Source organism: Furipterus horrens, unplaced genomic scaffold (genome assembly GCF_987537825.1).
Source record: "Furipterus horrens unplaced genomic scaffold, mFurHor1.1.pri manual_scaffold_17, whole genome shotgun sequence".
Lineage (NCBI taxonomy): Eukaryota > Metazoa > Chordata > Mammalia > Chiroptera > Furipteridae > Furipterus > Furipterus horrens.
The window spans coordinates 104,986,962-105,004,505 of NW_028327187.1; the positions used below are offsets into that span (position 1 = coordinate 104,986,962).

Consider the following 17,544-nt stretch of genomic DNA (forward strand, 5'->3'; position numbering starts at 1 on the left):
AAGAGAAAGAACCTTGTGGTGCTCAATCAGAATTGGGAGTATCAGTATGAACTCAGAAAAAAATTAGTTGAGTTTCTGGGTAGGGAAAGTTTACCTGCTTAAATTTCCACACCCACAGCATATTTAGAGCATTAAATTAGAAGCATGTAGGGTGAAGAGGGAGGGCAATGAGAAGTGAGAGTGGGCTGGCAGGCACCAAGTAGCAAGGGGAGGTCAGGTCCACATCTGTTCTGCAAACCCACAGGGCTAGATGTTTTGGAATATAAAGGTTTTCAGATTTTAGGAAGGTAAAAAGGATTATGTACATCCATTGTGTAATGTGATCTATTATACAGACACAACAACATAGCTGCAGTGAAATCTAGACACATTTATACGGAACAGGATAAAGACCATGACCTCAGGTCAGGTTGGGTAAGGTTTGGCCACGCAATGAGTTTTGCCACCAAAGGTATTACAAAAGAACTTCAGTTTTTAGAGCTTGTTAGACCTCAGGATTCAGATATGAGACTGTGGTCCTGCAGAAAAGTAAAACCAAGATTAAATGCTGGAGGTAGACTTGGGTTTTTGAATCCTGACTCAAGTACCCACTAGCTTCATGAATGCGGATTAAGTGTCAATTACACTTCTAAGCCTTAATATCACCATCTATAAAATAAAAACAGTACCTATTTTGTAGAGGTTGTGGTGAGGGTGAAAAAGTACCTAACATTTAACATTAACAAGTTATTAAAATGTAGAAGAGGGGGTCCATTAAATAGCAACCACTAACAATGCCAATAATGATCAAATGAAACAGCCTGAGGCCGTATGTGCCAGATCCAATAGGTCTAGAACTTTCTGAGCCCTGAGCGCCTGACTGCATTCTGGTTCAGTGCAGTTCAGTGCGTCGTCTGTGCTCGTTTGATGATTGTACGTAATTAAAAAAGGATTAAAATATGTTCTGTGTCCCCAGCATCCAGTTTGATTTATTTTCAAATAAAAGGCCTTGACGCTTACATTGGTCAACTCTGTACTAACTAGAAAACTCGACCACTCATTTGGCATGGTCTAAGATGACCAAATTTTAGGAAGCACTTATGCTAGCCTTCTTGGATTATCGGTCTTTTATAAACTAGTGTAGGACAAGACTTCATTTTATTTGTCTCTCAATGATTTATTGGAGAACAGATAATACTTTCAGAAGTTTGTAGTTTTAAAAAAGAGTACCTGAAAAAAATCTCAGGTTTTGCCTCCTACATTCTAATTTAGCTTTCGAGAAAACTTCTTTGTACTCAGATACCTTAATTACACATCAGCTTAAACAGGGGATAAGTCTTTTATCATTAGTTAATTAGTGAACCTAAAAATAAATACAAAATACCTGATTTTTAAAAAACCTCTCAAGTGGCTTTCCTCATATAAACTGCAAGTATTTTATCCTGTGTGTTAAGGCTGGATACTCAATTTCAATAAAGGTTTAGTTCCAATAAACTTATTTAAAGTAAACTTACAAAAAAAGAACCTTTTGGTTTTAACTGAATGTCCTCTCAAAAGGATTCTGTTTTTACAAGTCTTCTGACATACTATTTTCCATTTATTCTTCCCAGTTATTTGACTTCATTTTTTCCCCACTTATGTGGCTTTTCTACATTTCTTAGGTTTGATTTTTCTATTTTTATCCTGTATTTCTCTAAATACTTTACCTTATTCAAATTTACCAATTAAATTATTCCCTGGTATCAGCTCAGAGGATGACAAAGGAATGGGTGAGGGGCATGGAAAATTCTGACTTTAGTGAACACAAATTAGTCATTGGCTTTGATAAGACTCCTGTGTATTTCTTCACTGCTTCCTCCTCATTTAATGGCCCTTTCATTCTCTTTGGCTTTCTGTTTGTTTTTCATACTTTGCCCTTTCATCGAAAAGTTGCAGACAATTCTTACATTTGCAAAAGGTATGATTTGCTTTGCCTCGAAAGGTTCCAAATAGTTTTCCATTCACCAAGATGTAGAATGAATTAGACATAGAAACACAAACAACTTTCAATTTAATGCAGGGAGCCCTCCCAGTGGTGGTCACCATAAGAAAGGAGCATTTGACTAGCCCTCTGAAAGCAAGAATAATAGTTCAGACTTATTATTCTTTATATCTGGTTTCCACAGTGGTCTGTGTTTCTCGTGAATCTTTAAGCCTCTTTTCAACTACTTTACAGGAGGCAGGAAAAAAATTATTTCTTCAGTTAATGAACTGACCTGATGATATATCTTATAATTAAAGCAGAGGGATGAGAAACTTCAGAGCCAAATGTAGAGTCGCCTGTCTGGATTACTTGAAGGCTATCTCTGTCCACGTCTTTCAGCTTTAACACTTGGTAGGGGATGGTCTGGGAGGAGTAGTAATGAAATCAGGGAGTGGAAAATGAGGGCAACAAATGGAAAAATTACAAGCAAGGCACCAAAATCCAACAGAATGATCAGCTCATTCAGATAATGTTGCTTTCTCTAAATATTGCCAATTAAATGTTTGAGTTTCCAATGTAGTTTTGCCATTAATCACGTTAAAATGGATAAAAATATAACCAGGAAAACAGTATTTCAAGGGCACTTTTTTTATTTTTCTCTCCAGTGATAAGATTTCAGTCTTTCGAAAACACTGAATTTTGGAACCACAAGTAATTAAGTCTTGGACTTACTAGGGCTAAACAATGATTAACTGAATAGTCCTTCAAAGAAGCAAACTGAAGTGTGAATGGAGAGCTATCAAATGACTGTGAACATCCTTCAAAAGAATCCCTTATATTTTTAGTTTCACTTATACTTTTAAAATGTTTGTTTTACTCCATTTCCAGAAGTACTATTTCACTTTCTGAGAAGTTTCACAGTTTTCCTTTGGTTGGTAAAACTCCTTCCTGAATTTCAAGAGATCAAAATAGGTAGCAGATTTGGGGTCTACCTATTTGAAGCTGCCCTCACTCCAGACCAGGACTTTGTTATTATTACTAACAGTGTCATTACTAACATTATTGCTAACAGTGAGCCAGAAACTTCAGAGCCAAAGACTGGGGGGTTCTCACACATCTCATCCCCTATTACATTCAATGCTCCCAAATACCCAGACATTACACTACTTCTTTTGGCCCAACGTCTGCTTTACTATGCTCCCAGATGCTGTGGGTCAGGGCTTCAGACAGCACACGAAGGGATGGCTTGTCTGGAAGCTCAGCTGGGAAAACTCAATGCTGGGGGACTGACTAGACCATGTTGGGAAGGGGGCTGCTGGAAGTATCTGAAGGCTTCCTACTTACAAGCATTGCCTACCAGAGCACCAGCACCGCTGTGTGGCCTCTCTGGACTGCCACACAGCATGACAGCTTTGGGTTAGATGGATCCGCGTATGGGTTCGGTAAACAAGGTGGAAGTTATATGGCTTTTAGACCCAGCCTCAGGTGTCACACAGCTAGCCCCCTTCTGCCATACTCAACTGGTCAAAGCAGCCACAGCCTGCCCAGACTCCAGGGGAAGGGGATCAGACCGCCCCTCGTGATGGAGGGCTGGCAAAGGCATGCTGTAGAAAAGCGCCATCGAGGCCATCCTGGGGAAACGACACCTGCCCTAAGATGTTCATGAGAGGGTACAGAAGATGATTTATTTTTCAAATTATACTTTGAAGCATTCTTCTATTGCCTGGATTTGTTTCATCTGGGGTTATTTATTTATTTATTTATTTATTTATGGCCATTTATTTATCTTAGCATCTTTCTCGCTGTGGACTTCCCTCAGCTGTCTGGTGATCCTTGGTTATTTAGTCATGTTTGAGAATGAGGCAGCCTAAAGACTAAGTGAGCACCCAAAACACCTGATTTAGAGGACTCTCTGGTGGAGGTCCTAACACTACTCCAGCTTTCCTAATCTTTCCTAGTCTTTCCTTAAATAGTTTACTCAGGGTTGTTAGAAAAGAACCTCCCTTTTGCCTTTTACTTTGCCTAGGGGTAACTGCCCGCCTAATAATGTTCTGGTGGTCAGTTAAGGGAAGAGGGTGACCCTTCTGTTTGCAGACTTCCAGTTCATTCTCCAGTGTGATGCAGTTATCACACTGGAGAATGAGTGGGGTTGAGGGGGGAGATGAAAAGCAAATATAGTAAGCCCTCACTTAATGCTGTCATAGGTTCTGCAACTTTTAGTGAAATGACCAATAACAAAACCAATTCTACAATAAGCGAACTGATATAGACAAGAGTTGTGTTCCTATGGCATCTCATCAGCATCATAATGAAACATTATTCAGGGACCTGCAGGATGGCAAAGTGAACTGGTGAATCTAAGCGCTAGATAGGAGTGTTAACTGTATTGCGTCTACACCTTTTCCTGAGGTCAGAAATGCTCTGCAATAAAAGATTCAGAAGGGACATTGTGAACAACCTAAATATCCAACAATAAGGGAACAGTAAAATAAATTATAATATTGTATATTTACATGGGGAAACATAGAGTCATTAAAAAGTTTTTAAAGAAAAACAGTCTTCTAAAAAAGGTTTCCCTGTAACTAGAGCCAATCTATTATTAAAAAAAAGAAACAAAAAACAAACAAAAAAATAAAAAACAACTAGAGCCCTGGCCAGTGTGGCTCAGTTGGTTGGAGTATCGTCCCACAAACTAAAAGGTTGTGGGTTCATTAATAGTCAGGGCACATGCCTAGATTGTGGGTTCGATCCCCCCAGTCCAGGGTGCATGCAAGGGGCAACCAATCGATGTTTCTCTCCCTCTCTCTCTCTTCCCCTCCCTTCCCCTTGCTCTAAAATTAATTGCATGTCCTCTAGAAAGAATTTAAAAATTAAAATAAAAAAAAACCTACTAGGGCCATTATATTCTTTAAATAAATACAGAAGTCTCATACAGAACACGCTGCAATATGCAAACTTTCTTGAAGGTGTCTGACGCCCACAGTACACCTTCCTGTCATGATTTTCATTGTCATTATAGGCATAGAGGTTATGGAGTGATTGTGGTAGAGTCCCTAAAATTAAGGCAGGAGAGAGTTGTGGATATTTCCCTGAAGGACATCTGTTTCTGTGCCAAGGGAAAGTGAGTGATGTCAGCTAGTGACTTGATCCTCTCTTTAGAAAGCCCATTTGTTTCCTCTTTTGAAATATATACACCCATAAACAGACTAGTGAGAAACCTGCCCCTCTGAATGCCAGAGAAGGTCAAAGCAAGTTGTACATGGATTTCACTGTGGGCCCACAATCTGTGCCCACTGCGTGGGTAACCCCTCTGCCATTGCCCCTAACACTGAGTTCTATATCCTTTTGGTTCCAGGATCCCTCAGAAAATGGAAGAGTTCATTAGCACACTACCTGGCACAGGGCAGATATTTTAATATTTACTGATTAGAACTGAAAATTAAAATACCTAGTATGTTTCAGTATAAACTTACTAGAGCAAATAAAATTCAGTGGTTCAAGCTGGTAATGGTAGGCATTCTATATATTTGGTTAGGGGTACTGAAATCCTTAGAGTTAGGGGAAGAGTGGAAAGGTAGGTAGGAAGGTGATAATATGGTGGCAGTAACTGTTAATATGGTGTGTCCAGCCAGGGGGTGTTCAGAACCAATATGACAAATAGAGCTTTGACCAGCAAGAACATATAAGTAACAATCATAACAAAAGCCACCACACAGATAGGTCCACATCAACCTAATTCCAGAGAGGGTAGGGATACAATCTTAAGGGTGGATGGGTGAGTTACAGAATGTCTTGTCATGGAAGATCACAGTGTACTCATCTTCAAGGTTAACTGAGGCAGAATGTTAAGTCAACCATTACATGAATGAAAAGGATCCAAAGCCAGTCATGCTCAAAGCACACATGAGCTGAAAGTGCTATGTTTCTTGGGAAATGACCAGTTCATACAGCTTCAAACTTCTGCCAACAACCTTTGAGATAATTAACAATGGTGATTTAGAGCACCCTATGCAGTTTTTATTCTTAGCAGGAAGCTGATTCCACCCAGGAAATGATGTGTCACTAATTTCCCATAATCAAAACATAGCCAACATCGATGGAGCACCTGCCATGTGCCATGCATTGTGCTGCACGTTCTCAGTTTCATCAGTGCAACAAGCCTATGATTAGAAGCTATCATTTCCATTTTGCAGATAAGGTCACTGGAGTGTAGTGGGATTGAGTGATTAGCCCACGCTTCCACTAGTGGTAGGCACTAGAAATCAAGACTTGAGTACAGTCTACACAGACTGCTTCTAATACTCCCAGAGACAAGAGGCAGACAACAAGTGGCAGTGATCCTTAGAGTAAGAACTGTTTTGGTGTAAGTAAATAAGTAGGTATTAATCTAATAGTTCAGAAGAGTGATAACACTAGATGACTATTAGATTATGCAATTTCCTGATTGTCTAACAGAACAAGTTTAGATAAAACCTCAGCATTACTAAAACTGTTTGCTAGAAAGAACAGCATTGGGGCAATGGTATATTATGTTGAAATAAACGGTATATTATGTTGAATGAAAAATGCATAGGTTTAAAAGCTCAACCTACCTGAATGTTAACTGTGGTTTTGCCCCTAACTTTGCTTAGTCAAGATAGTTAAATGATCTAAGCTTTAGCATCTTCATCCAAGAAATGGAAACATCTACTTCACCTGGATGTTGTAAAAATTACAGCTACATCTTCCCTAGTGGGAGTGTGTCTGCCAGAGAGTGGTACACAAAACGTAAGGTGCCTTCGCCTCCTAAAAAGAATAATTTCTGGTTCATTTTAGAAGAGGTAGCCAAGATGTTATGTCAACAACTAGCTGATGGTTTGGGCAGTCTCTCCATTACTCAGGGTTTCTACTTTGCATGTGTGAAACTGGGGAGTTTGGGCAGATGATTGCTAAACTCAAGCTCCCACTGAATGAATCTAAGAGGAGAAGAAGATTTTGGTTTCTCCTATACCAACTTTGCCTAATAATATACACCCTGGAACAACTCTGGAGAGCCCCTATAGGAGTAAGCAGCCAAGAAAATAATCTAAAAATCAAGAAAAAGAGTAACACACACATTTACATTTGTTCTTCTATTTGTGTCCCCAATCCAGAAAGCCTCCAGGGACACTTTGGATAAAGGACAATTTGGTTAGCACCTCACATGTTCCCAGAAACCACCCCTGTTACACAAACAGGTAGAGAGACAGCAGGAAAGCATACACAAACTCATAAGATTCATAAAATTGGACATATAGTTCTTTGTTGATAGCTCTTGGGCTTGGGCAAAAAGTCTCATCAGAAATAGTGATAGGCTGGTCCGATGGAAGTGGGTTATCAGAAAAACTAAACTAAAGTTAGTGTCACTAAAGTTGGTAAACAACCCCCCACTACTAAATTTGACTGGCTTTAAAAAAAAAAATAGTGATGAATTCCAGAGAGATTTTAGGTGATAAGCCTGACCATGCTAAAAAGCACTATAAATGACTGAGTATATAAAAACTTGGGCTGTGTGCTAAGTAAAAAGGAAACCAACTTTTGGTGTTAAACTAGGTAAATATATGGGCAAAAGCTGGAAGGCTATTGCAAAAAAAAAATGGATGGAAGAATTATAGGTGATTTTCTTTGCAAATGCCTTTAATTGTACACTTTGATAATTACTTTACCAAAGAATGGAACCCAGTGGGAAACAATATTTACATAGCACAATAGCTCGCTATGCCAAATAGACAAGTAATTCACACACATGATTAAAACTCCAGGTTCCACCTACTAAATGGTCAAGGGTCCTTTACACACAACAAAATGCAGAAAATAAACCTGCATGGGGGCGGTGGGGGGGGGACACTACTTTTAGCTTCTATGTTACCTATTACACAATTAAAGTCCTGAAACCTCATTTTGGCGGGGCTGTGGAGAAACTGATCCACTTAAAACTTTGGGGACAGCCATGTAGATTAAAGCTATAAAATTCCTCAAGCCTTTCACATGGTAATTCCACTCGGGCAAACACCCTACAGGTGAAGTGCCAATTACCTGGAAAAGTCTTAGGTATCCCAAAAGTCACACTCCGCATAGCCAAGGTTTACTGTTACTAACCAAGGGGAAAAACAGAGCTTTATCATTTAAATGCAAATTAAGAGCAATCACTTCAAGCGTCTTTAACTGGGAATGGAATTCATTTAGACCAGAGGTGGCAAACTTTCTGTAAAGGGCCAGATGGTAAACATTTTTGGCTTTGTGGACCAAACCATTTCTGCAGCAACTACTCAACTACTGTTGTGGAGGGAAAGAAGCCACAGACAATATGGAACAAATGGGCATGACTGTGTTTCAATAAAACTTTAGTTACAAAATCAGGTGTTTTGAAAACCCATAGATGATGGATCAATGTGGGCTCATCAACTCTAACAAATGTCCCACACTGGTGAAGGATGCTGATAATGGAGGAGGCTATATCTTGGGGAGGAGAGTTATGTGGGAACTCCCTGTACTTTCTGCCAAATGTTGCCATGAGACTAAAACTGCTCGACAACCTATCTTGGACTGCGTTATTCCTAAAACAAGAGGATTTACTCAACTCTGAAATCAGATTATTGTGGAAGTAAAACAACAGAAAGCACATACAATTTTTTAAAAGTAAAAGTGGTGATATTTTCTGATTCCATCCAGTAACAAAACCAAGGTTTCCCAACTCCTGCCAACAGTCTGATCAATTTCCTAATGCTTAATGGGAGGAAACCACTCAGTCATCACTAGGTCAGTGTGTTTATGTCTACCCTTCAAAAGTACACAAAACAAACACATGGAACAAGCCAGAGCTACACACCTTTAGTGCCTAGAGCCTGATAAAATCAGGTTATGTTGAAATCCAGCCCTACCACATCATTAAGGCCCAAAAGGCCAATTCTTTCTTTGTATTGAAATACTGGACAAGATGTAGTTAGTCCCATTAGGTACCTTTATTCTAAATGAAATTGTTCTCTTCCCCTTTAATTGTGAATAGTTGGCTTCTGTCTCTCAACAGGTTAGTCTAATTCTTGGCAACTCCTCACAGTAGAAAAACCCTATTTGCTTACAGAAAAGGTATGTCTTGTGCATATACGTAAAGGTATAAAAGAAACACACCCAGAAATAGTGTGATTGTTTTTCCCTTTTCCTAACACAGTTAAAACAAAAATACTTTTTTATCTTCTTCGGAAACAAAATCACTGTTATCTCCTGGCTTCAAGGTACATAATGACTTAAAAACCCAAGACATTTCGAAGAGCAGTCATTTAGAATCAAAGTCAACCTCTCAGTGGGTATCAGAATCTTAAAATACTTTCTAAAGAAAAACAGAGGTGGCTGGGCCCTTAAACCTAAAATAGTAAAAACCGGGAAGCTGGCTGCTGCCTTCTAACAGCTAAAGAAAGGCTCAGAGGCTCACAGAACCAGTGTGATTCTGGTAGGAATCTTTTCTGCGGAAAGAGGACAGAGTTATCAGACAACCTGCTTCCTGGCGGTTTCATCTGGGAGATGCTATATTTAAATGCGGGGACATTACTGAAGTTTTAAACTTATATAAGAATTGACTCAAAGTGACAGAATGTTTAATAACCTTTACACGCAGTCGGTGATGGCCGTTTATGGAGCGCCCACTATGCAGAGAGCAAAACATCTGAGGAGGCTGTGGCAGGTCACAGGGAAGTAAGGGCCCACCCTTTGCAAACAAACGGTTTAGAACAGAATAACAGAAGCCAGGTAAAATTCCTGTAAGACAAGCAAGTGCAAAGGAATTGGAAAATAAAACAAAATGGAAACCTGCAGAGATGCATAAAAGTGAGTAATGAAGAAATCAGAAGCGGACAGGGCAAAACTGAATGATGATAAGTACGTCTGAATACAAATGTGAATCATTTCCTACGAACTCACTCAAGATTCAGAGGGTTCTATTTTAATTTGTCATAACAGTCCAAGTTCTCCTTTTCTTATAACACTAAAAGTACTTTTAATTCATAACAATTACTTAATAGAAAGACCTCAAACTTTTGCAAATATAACAAAGAACTACCATAACAGGAACTCCCAAAGACAATAAATTGGTTCCAAAATCCTGAGAGTAACAAGTTTCAGGAGTGGAGTGGGGGGCAGCGGGGGGTGCAGGGAGAAAACTTTTATATTGAGAAATAAAATCAATAAATGTTTATACTGACCATGAAGATATCATGTTCCTATTACTCCTAATAAATATATATATACTATCTGAAGCCTCACTGTCCAATAGAAATATAATGTGAGCCACATGTGTAATTTTAAACTTCCTAGGAACCACATTAACATAAAAAGGAACAGGTACAATTTTTGACATTTTATTTATTCCCAATATTCAAAAGGTAATTATTTCAATGTGGAATTAATACAAAAATATAGACATTTTACTATTTTTAATATAAAACATCTATGAAATCCAGTGTATATTTTATACTTACATTCTCAATTCAAAGCTAAATTTCTACCAGAAATAATTGACCTATTGATATAATTAGATTTCATCAATAAAGTAGATTTACATATCCAAATTGTCTCAAACACACTTAAAAGTTTCCCAATTAACTGAATTAAGTATCCGTTTTAAATTTAAATGACAATTAAATCAATTCAGCTTCTCAGCCACACCACCCACATTTCAGGAGTTCAAAAGGCTCAAGCAGCTAGCGTCGACTATAGTGGACAAAGAAGGCTACAGAAATAAAGAAATAATTATAAAGACAATGACTGGAACAAAAAATTCATACCTAGTTATTAAAAGAAATATAATAAAGCAAATAATCTATGCAATATAGAAAACTGAGGTATTAAAACAGAAAGCAAAAGAATAGATGTTTATCATAACAGATGACAAATCTGTCATATCAATAAATGTCAGTTGGTTAAACTTAATCACAGAAAAGAAAAAGTTTGATTCACAAAGCAAAATTTAACTTTATACTATATTTCAAGGTAAGACTGAGAGCAAAGTAATTCCGCAAATAAAAAGATGGCACTGCTCTATCAGAAAGTATAAACAAGAGGAAACAAGTTCTAGATCTCAATGTCAAATAAGGTTGAATCCAGGCCAAAAAGCATTAAACCAGCAGAAGGACAGCACTCTATCGCTAAATGGTACATCTCACAATGAGGACATGACAGGTAACAATATCTAAGCAGCAAACATAACATCAACAGGCATAAAGCAAAAACCACAGGCAACATATGACCTTCTTTTGGGCCATGACAGAGCAAGTAGATTTTTAAAAGTAAAAGGAGAGAAAATTTAAATAGCAATTAATATGGTAGATTTGAAATATCCAACTCTGTAACCTGAGAAGAGAGCATAACCTTCTTTTTGCTGCCCAAAGAACATTCATAAGAAATGACCAAATATTGTGCTACGAAGTAAATGTCAATACATTAAATAATGATTCAGATAACATCCTCTTATCACACTGCAGCAGAACTAAACATAAAGAAAATTAAGGCCATAAGCTGTAGCCCTACGTACTGAAAAACAACAAAGCCGAAAACAAAGTCAAACGAATCAGCAACAACAGTCATCAAACTTATAAACAATTCAATCATATAAACCACCTATTTTCAACTTTTTCATCTCATGGCACATACAAACTAATTACTAAAATTCTGCATCACACCAAAAAAATATATTTTTGCCAATCTGACACAAAAAAATAGGTATAATTTTGATTCATTCACACCAGACAGCTATTATTGTGTTGGCTGTTGTCATTTTATTTGACAATCGAAGGGAAAAAAGGTCAGTGCCCCTGACTAAATAGTCAGGTACTGCATGTTTGAAAAATTCTTGGGGCACACTGGTTAAAAATCACTGCTGTAAACCACTATCTAACCTAATCAAGAAAGGGGAGAGAACAAATATAAAAGAAACAAAGAGGAAAGAGCCACAAGGAAAATTAAGACTGATAAGAGATTACTATCTCAGTCATGCAAATTCACATTAAATCTCAATGACTAGGATAATTTTCTAGAGAAATATATCAAAATGGACTCTAAAAGAAACAGATAATCTATACAGATCAATACCAAAAGTTGTCAGAGAATGATAGCATCCAAAACACATTAGGTTTAAAAGGTTTCATGGGGTATTCTAAGAAATCTTTAAAGAACAGAAAAGCTGAAGGATAAATTGGTCTTAATATAGAAAAAAAAATTGTTCTAAGACAAGCACGACCTTGGTAAGAAAATCTAAAAGACTGCTCATACACATAACATTACGGACAAATTGCACATGGATAGCAATATAACGAAGCCAGGAATTCATCAACCTATGTGCTCTACTTTTGTGTATGCTTAAAACTTTCCATAATAAAAAACTAAACTAAACAAATGTCTACTCAAGGAGAAAAAAATGCTATCTAGATACCATTTTTCACTTACCCAAAGTTTGACAAAAATGTGGTGAATGTGTAAGAAAATAGGCCCACTCAAACTTCTAGTGAGGATGAGGATAAACAGAAAACCTCTATGGAAAGCAGGTTGACTATGTTTATTAAAATTTCAGCCAAGGCTGGTCTGGCTCAGTGGATTTAGTGCCAGCCTGCAAACCAAAAGGTCACTGGTTCAATTCCCCATCAGGGCACATGCCTGTGTTGCAGGCCAGACTCCTAGTTTGGGGGTATGTGAAGTTTCTCTCCCCCTCTTTCTCCCTCCCTTCCTCTCTCTCTGAAAATAAATAAAATCTTTTAAAAAAATTTCAAACACAGTAATCCTATGTTTAGGAATTTATCATATATATAATCATACATGCATGAAATGCACACAGTAATTCACTGTAGCACTGGTTGTCATAGCAACAATTCAAAACAACCTACTAGACATCAACAGGGAGTTGGCTAATGAATTATATAGCAACACTCATATAAATAAATTCTCAGAAGCCATAAAAAAGAAAAACGTTTGCTGATACAGCCATGGAAAGCTCTCTAAGGTATTAAGTTTAAAAAGGAAGGTACAGACAAAAGTATAAGCTGCTGTTCACACAAAAACAAGGAGGCTAGTAAACAAAAGTGGGAAACTGACTTTTCTATGTCCTTTTGCACCTTTGAATTTGGAACCATGGGACTATTATCTCAGATGAAAAAGAACATTTCACTTTTCAGAATCTCATCCTTTAGAAGGCACTATTGCCATTATAAACGCATGATCCATTTAGACCCCTTGTTATCCTTGCTACCCTTGGCTGTGTGGAAGGCCGCATTTCAAGTCAGGGTTGAGTTCAAGAAACTGTTATCGTTTTGAAGGGCCTAGAGAAAAAAGGCACACGGATGACAGCGAGACAGTCCTCCAGGTCCAGATGATCAAATTAGTGGTTTTCAACCCTGGCTATGCTTTAGAGCCTGGGGATCTTCTAAAAATACCAATACCCAGCACCCCACCCCCAAACCATTTATATTAGAAATTGCGGTGATGGGGCCCAGGCATGCAAACCACTCACCTAAATACTTTACAGCAGTGGACCTCAAACAGAGGGTGATTTTGCTCCCCCAAAGGACACGGCACTGTTAAGAGACCTGTTTGATTGTTACAGCTTTGCGGGGAGGAGTGTTAACTACTGGTATCTATCTAGTGGGGAGAGGCCGGGGATGCTACTTCAGTAAATGCACAGGACAGCACCCCCAGGACAGTGACTTGTTCCAAAATGTCAAGAGCGCTGAGATTGAGAAATAGTCCTTTAAAATATAAGCACTGCTTAAGAAGATTGTGTAAGTTTCAACCACTGTCACCCCGGTAAATTTAATTAAAAATAAGTAAAAGCACGGCTTCTGAAGGAAAAACCAGTTTTAGTCTTCACTCTTAAACAAGGAATACACTGGTATCATAAAGCTGTTCCAGTGGCCGTGGAAATGATGATGTATTTGTTGACATGGTTCTAACAAACACTGAAGCATAAAATTATCTGTATATCCTTTCTCTGGTCCCTGTGCAGTTACTCTAGGCAAAAATTTATGTCCCGTTTGTAAAGTAGCCAGGAAGAAGGTCATGAAGTTCACAAAGTGGCAGCCTGTGGGTCAACATGGCTCATGCACCTATTTCATTTGAGTCACAGGTCTTTTAAAATATATTGAACTGGTGCCAATTCAGCCGCCCCTTCTGGAGCCAGCATATAGCCGGGAGTTTGCCACACTCCCCACCCTGCTGACTCATCTGCTGCCTGCTTCCTCCTAGTCCTTGAAGGACTTGAGATGGTCCTCCTCTGTGGTTTTCTCTAATCATACACTGGCAGAAAGCCTCTTTACTCTTCTTCCTCACCTTAAAAATACCCCCACACTCCTTCTAAATTATAAAACTCCCACATCACTTGCCAAAATGGAACTTCTATCAGGAGGTAGAAGAACTAAGAGAAAAGCATTAGTTGAGATGGACTTTGTGCGACAGTAACTGTCTTCTTCTGATTGTTCTCATCAAAGGTAGGCTTCCTGCCACCCAATTCATCTCTGGGTATTACAGGCAGGCTTGTAGTTTCTAAGAAATTGCACTACAATTCTATATGGCTCTTCTGTGAGATTCCTTACAAAGAAAAGACTTTAATTATTATGCTTCTTCCATTATCCTGGATTAGTGTACCCCTCCACCCCTCCCAAAACAGGTCAGAGGCTTTTTACGGGAAATGTCTATGAAAAGACTAGGCAATTTTCATTTAAAAAGCTCTTCCCTTTTCCTTTGAAATTACAATCAGAGGGTTTTGGAGCTGTGCTTTAGAGATTACCTGATATAATCCTCACATTTTATTAATGAGGAAAGTGAACCCCAGTGAGGTTCAGTCACTTAGCCAAGGCCACACTCTTGAGTTAGTGGCAGAGCAAGAATGAGAACATTTGTTTCCAGATACTAGTCCCATGGGTTTTCCACGGTAATAGTATCCTCCACTGTGGTTTTCCTATTCAAATACTGTACTATCTTTGCCAAGACACCTATTAACATGGGTAGATACTAGCTGCTATAGAAATAAATCAAGCAAAATTTCACCAAGCGATTAGAGCTATTACTTCAACTTTGAGGGTGGAAGAGAGGACTTGGGAGTTTCTGGGTTCCTTTTGTTCTTTATAATGAATTAGCCTGGCTCAGTTGTTACCTTAAGAATCTTCTCTAAACCATAAATTAGAGATGGCAAACATGCTATTTATAGCAACAGTGACATTTTCTTTCTAAACTTTGAAGTCAGTAGCTGCATCAAACCTCTGAAATTCTCACAAGTGGTCAGAGATGGTAGAGTAAAACTACTGGAAAGCTTTGGGGAGTGAAGTTTAAAATGCAACTTCAATTTTCATCATTCCCTGGCAAACTGGTTTCTGAAAATTTAATCTGGTTTCACCGTTACCCTATTCCTCTCTCCTTGTTCCAACATTCTGCATATTGGGTCTTCCTCAAATGTTCTACCTTCTCCACACTTTAGTTTTTATGTCTACCTGACACCACCCCTTGACGTTTACATAAAATTCACGATATGAACAAGTCATGAATAATAGGCTATCTTTCCCTTGGGAGCTTAGAACACCTCTGCCGCTCCATTTTATTTTCCTGCAAGGATGCCGCGTTCCATTCTGATACCTGCGTGAGCACTTTTGGTTTACTTTCTGCTGTTTCACAACCAGCTCCCATGCATTCAGTAATTAGGAGTATTTGCTCAGCCCTTGAAGAGGCACCACTCTGGGGAAACACGATCCAATTAACATAAGGTGGTGGAATCTAGTCCCATCTCAGCTAGGCCTCAGGCAGCCTGGGGACCGGGTCCGCTGTACTCCCACCTCAATCCGTGGGAGCTGCCCACCAGGCCAGCCCACTCAACTGGGGAGAAAGTGGGTGGGACACAAAAGTTGAGGCACAAGCAAAGGTCCTAGCACCGAGGCCGGGGTTGTATCGAATCCTGCTCTTACTCTAGGAGCCCACTCGTCCCCTCTTTCCCAGCATCTACGGCTTAAGCAGCGCAGGCCTCTCTTAACTATTTTAATATAACAGTAAGATAACGCGCTTCGAGTCTTGCCGCTCTGGCCACAAGCGAGCACCTTAAAGCAGAAAAGGAACAAAATGCCATTGCATAATTTATACGACCTCAAGGTGTTTCTAAACAGCTCTTAACCAACCAAAGAAAGAATCTAAAAATAAAAACGTGAAAAAGCCACCCACATTCCGCTGGGAAGTTTTATGGGCTGGGAGGTCTGTATCAAGTAGATCTGAAGCTAAACATGCAGTTTTGGGGAGTCCTGCCCGGGATGAGGTTCTGTGTCTACGGATAGGCCCCCGATCGGTACGGGTATAAGGCCCTGTCCCTGCGCGCCCCGAAATCAGAGCCCCCAGGAGAGCCCCCACCCCGGACCTCCCGGAGCCCCGCCCGCAGTTCCCACGCCTTTACCCAAAGGTTGTGGAGACCTGCGGCGGCAGAGGGGCCCGGAAGACAGCGGTCCCGCGCCCCGGGGACGTGGAGACCGTGGGGGCCCGGGGCCCCGCACTCACCGAAGTCCAGGAACTGCTTGATGGAGAGCGGCGATGGCGAGAAGCGCGAGTAGCGCTCAATCTGCTTGGGCACCGCCTGCTTGAGCAGCAACTGGAACAGCCGCATCCTCGCAGGGGCAGTGCACACACCAGCCGAGACGCACAGACGGCCGCAGGGGCCGGTGCAGCCGAGAGGCGCGGATCCGGCACGTTTGCCAAGCGCGCACCCCGGCCTCTGCCTCGGCCTCGGCGCCGCGCGTGCAGCCGCCGCAGCAGCAGCAGTGGCAACAGCAGCAACAGCACCTCCTTGGCCCCGGCTGGAGGCCCGCGGCTTCCCCAGGCCCCGCCCACGGGGGCGGAGCCGGTCGCCGCACGTACGCGGCGCCTGTAGAGAGTGGGGGGCGGGAGCGCGAAGGGTGTGAGGGGCGCGAGGCCGCACGCGCCGGCCGCTGATTGGCCGCCGACGCCTTCGCGTTATTTTGTGGCGGGGCGCGGGTTCCTTCCTCTCTGGCTTCGGGTCTCGGCGGGGCAGGCGAGTGTCACTAGCACGGGTCCCGCCCCTAACGAGGTCCCGGGCGGCCGAAAGGTGGCGGAGGTTCGGGGGGACTTGTAGAAGGGCTGGAGCCACATAAGGAATCTGATCTTACACGCCCCTCCAGGCCTCTCTCAACCGAAGGCACCTCTTCCGGGAAGCCTTCCCTGGAGGCTAAACTTAGATTTTCATGTTCTTTTTGCCACTTAACTATAGTGGCTGTTTCATGCCCTCCGTCTCCGCCGCCACCGCCACCACCTTTGGGCAGAATCAAATGAAACTCGCTCGTTCTGTTTCGTGCCTGTCCCTCACTATTGGTCAGAGCTCATAGTAACGTCACTGACTCATTGCGTCGTGGCCCCCCCCCCGAGCCCCGCCCCTCTCCACCCTCCTACTCTGACTCTGGCAAACACCTTTGGACGGGATTGGTAGGTCATTGATTCTGTTTCGTGGTCCGCCGCCCCAGTTCCCCAACCACCCCCCCTCCCACCTGAGCCAACACCTTTAGACAAGATTAGTTGTTAAGTCACTGACTCTGTTTCACCACCACCACCACTGGACAGGA

At 40.9% G+C, this 17,544-nt stretch overlaps 1 protein-coding gene across 2 annotated transcripts in view; it reads right to left on the reverse strand.

Moving 5' to 3' along the window:
- The window catches only part of PDK3 (pyruvate dehydrogenase kinase 3), a 59,611-nt gene extending 42,876 nt beyond the window's left edge, over window positions 1–16,735 (reverse strand). For both annotated transcript variants that reach the window (XM_090265391.1, XM_090265390.1), the window contains exon 1: window positions 16,469–16,735. In XM_090265391.1, the coding sequence (XP_090121517.1) occupies window positions 16,469–16,574 (106 nt within the window). In that variant the 5' untranslated portion in view covers window positions 16,575–16,735. The remainder of the gene's footprint in view (window positions 1–16,468) is intronic.
- Window positions 16,736–17,544: the final 809 nt, after the last annotated feature.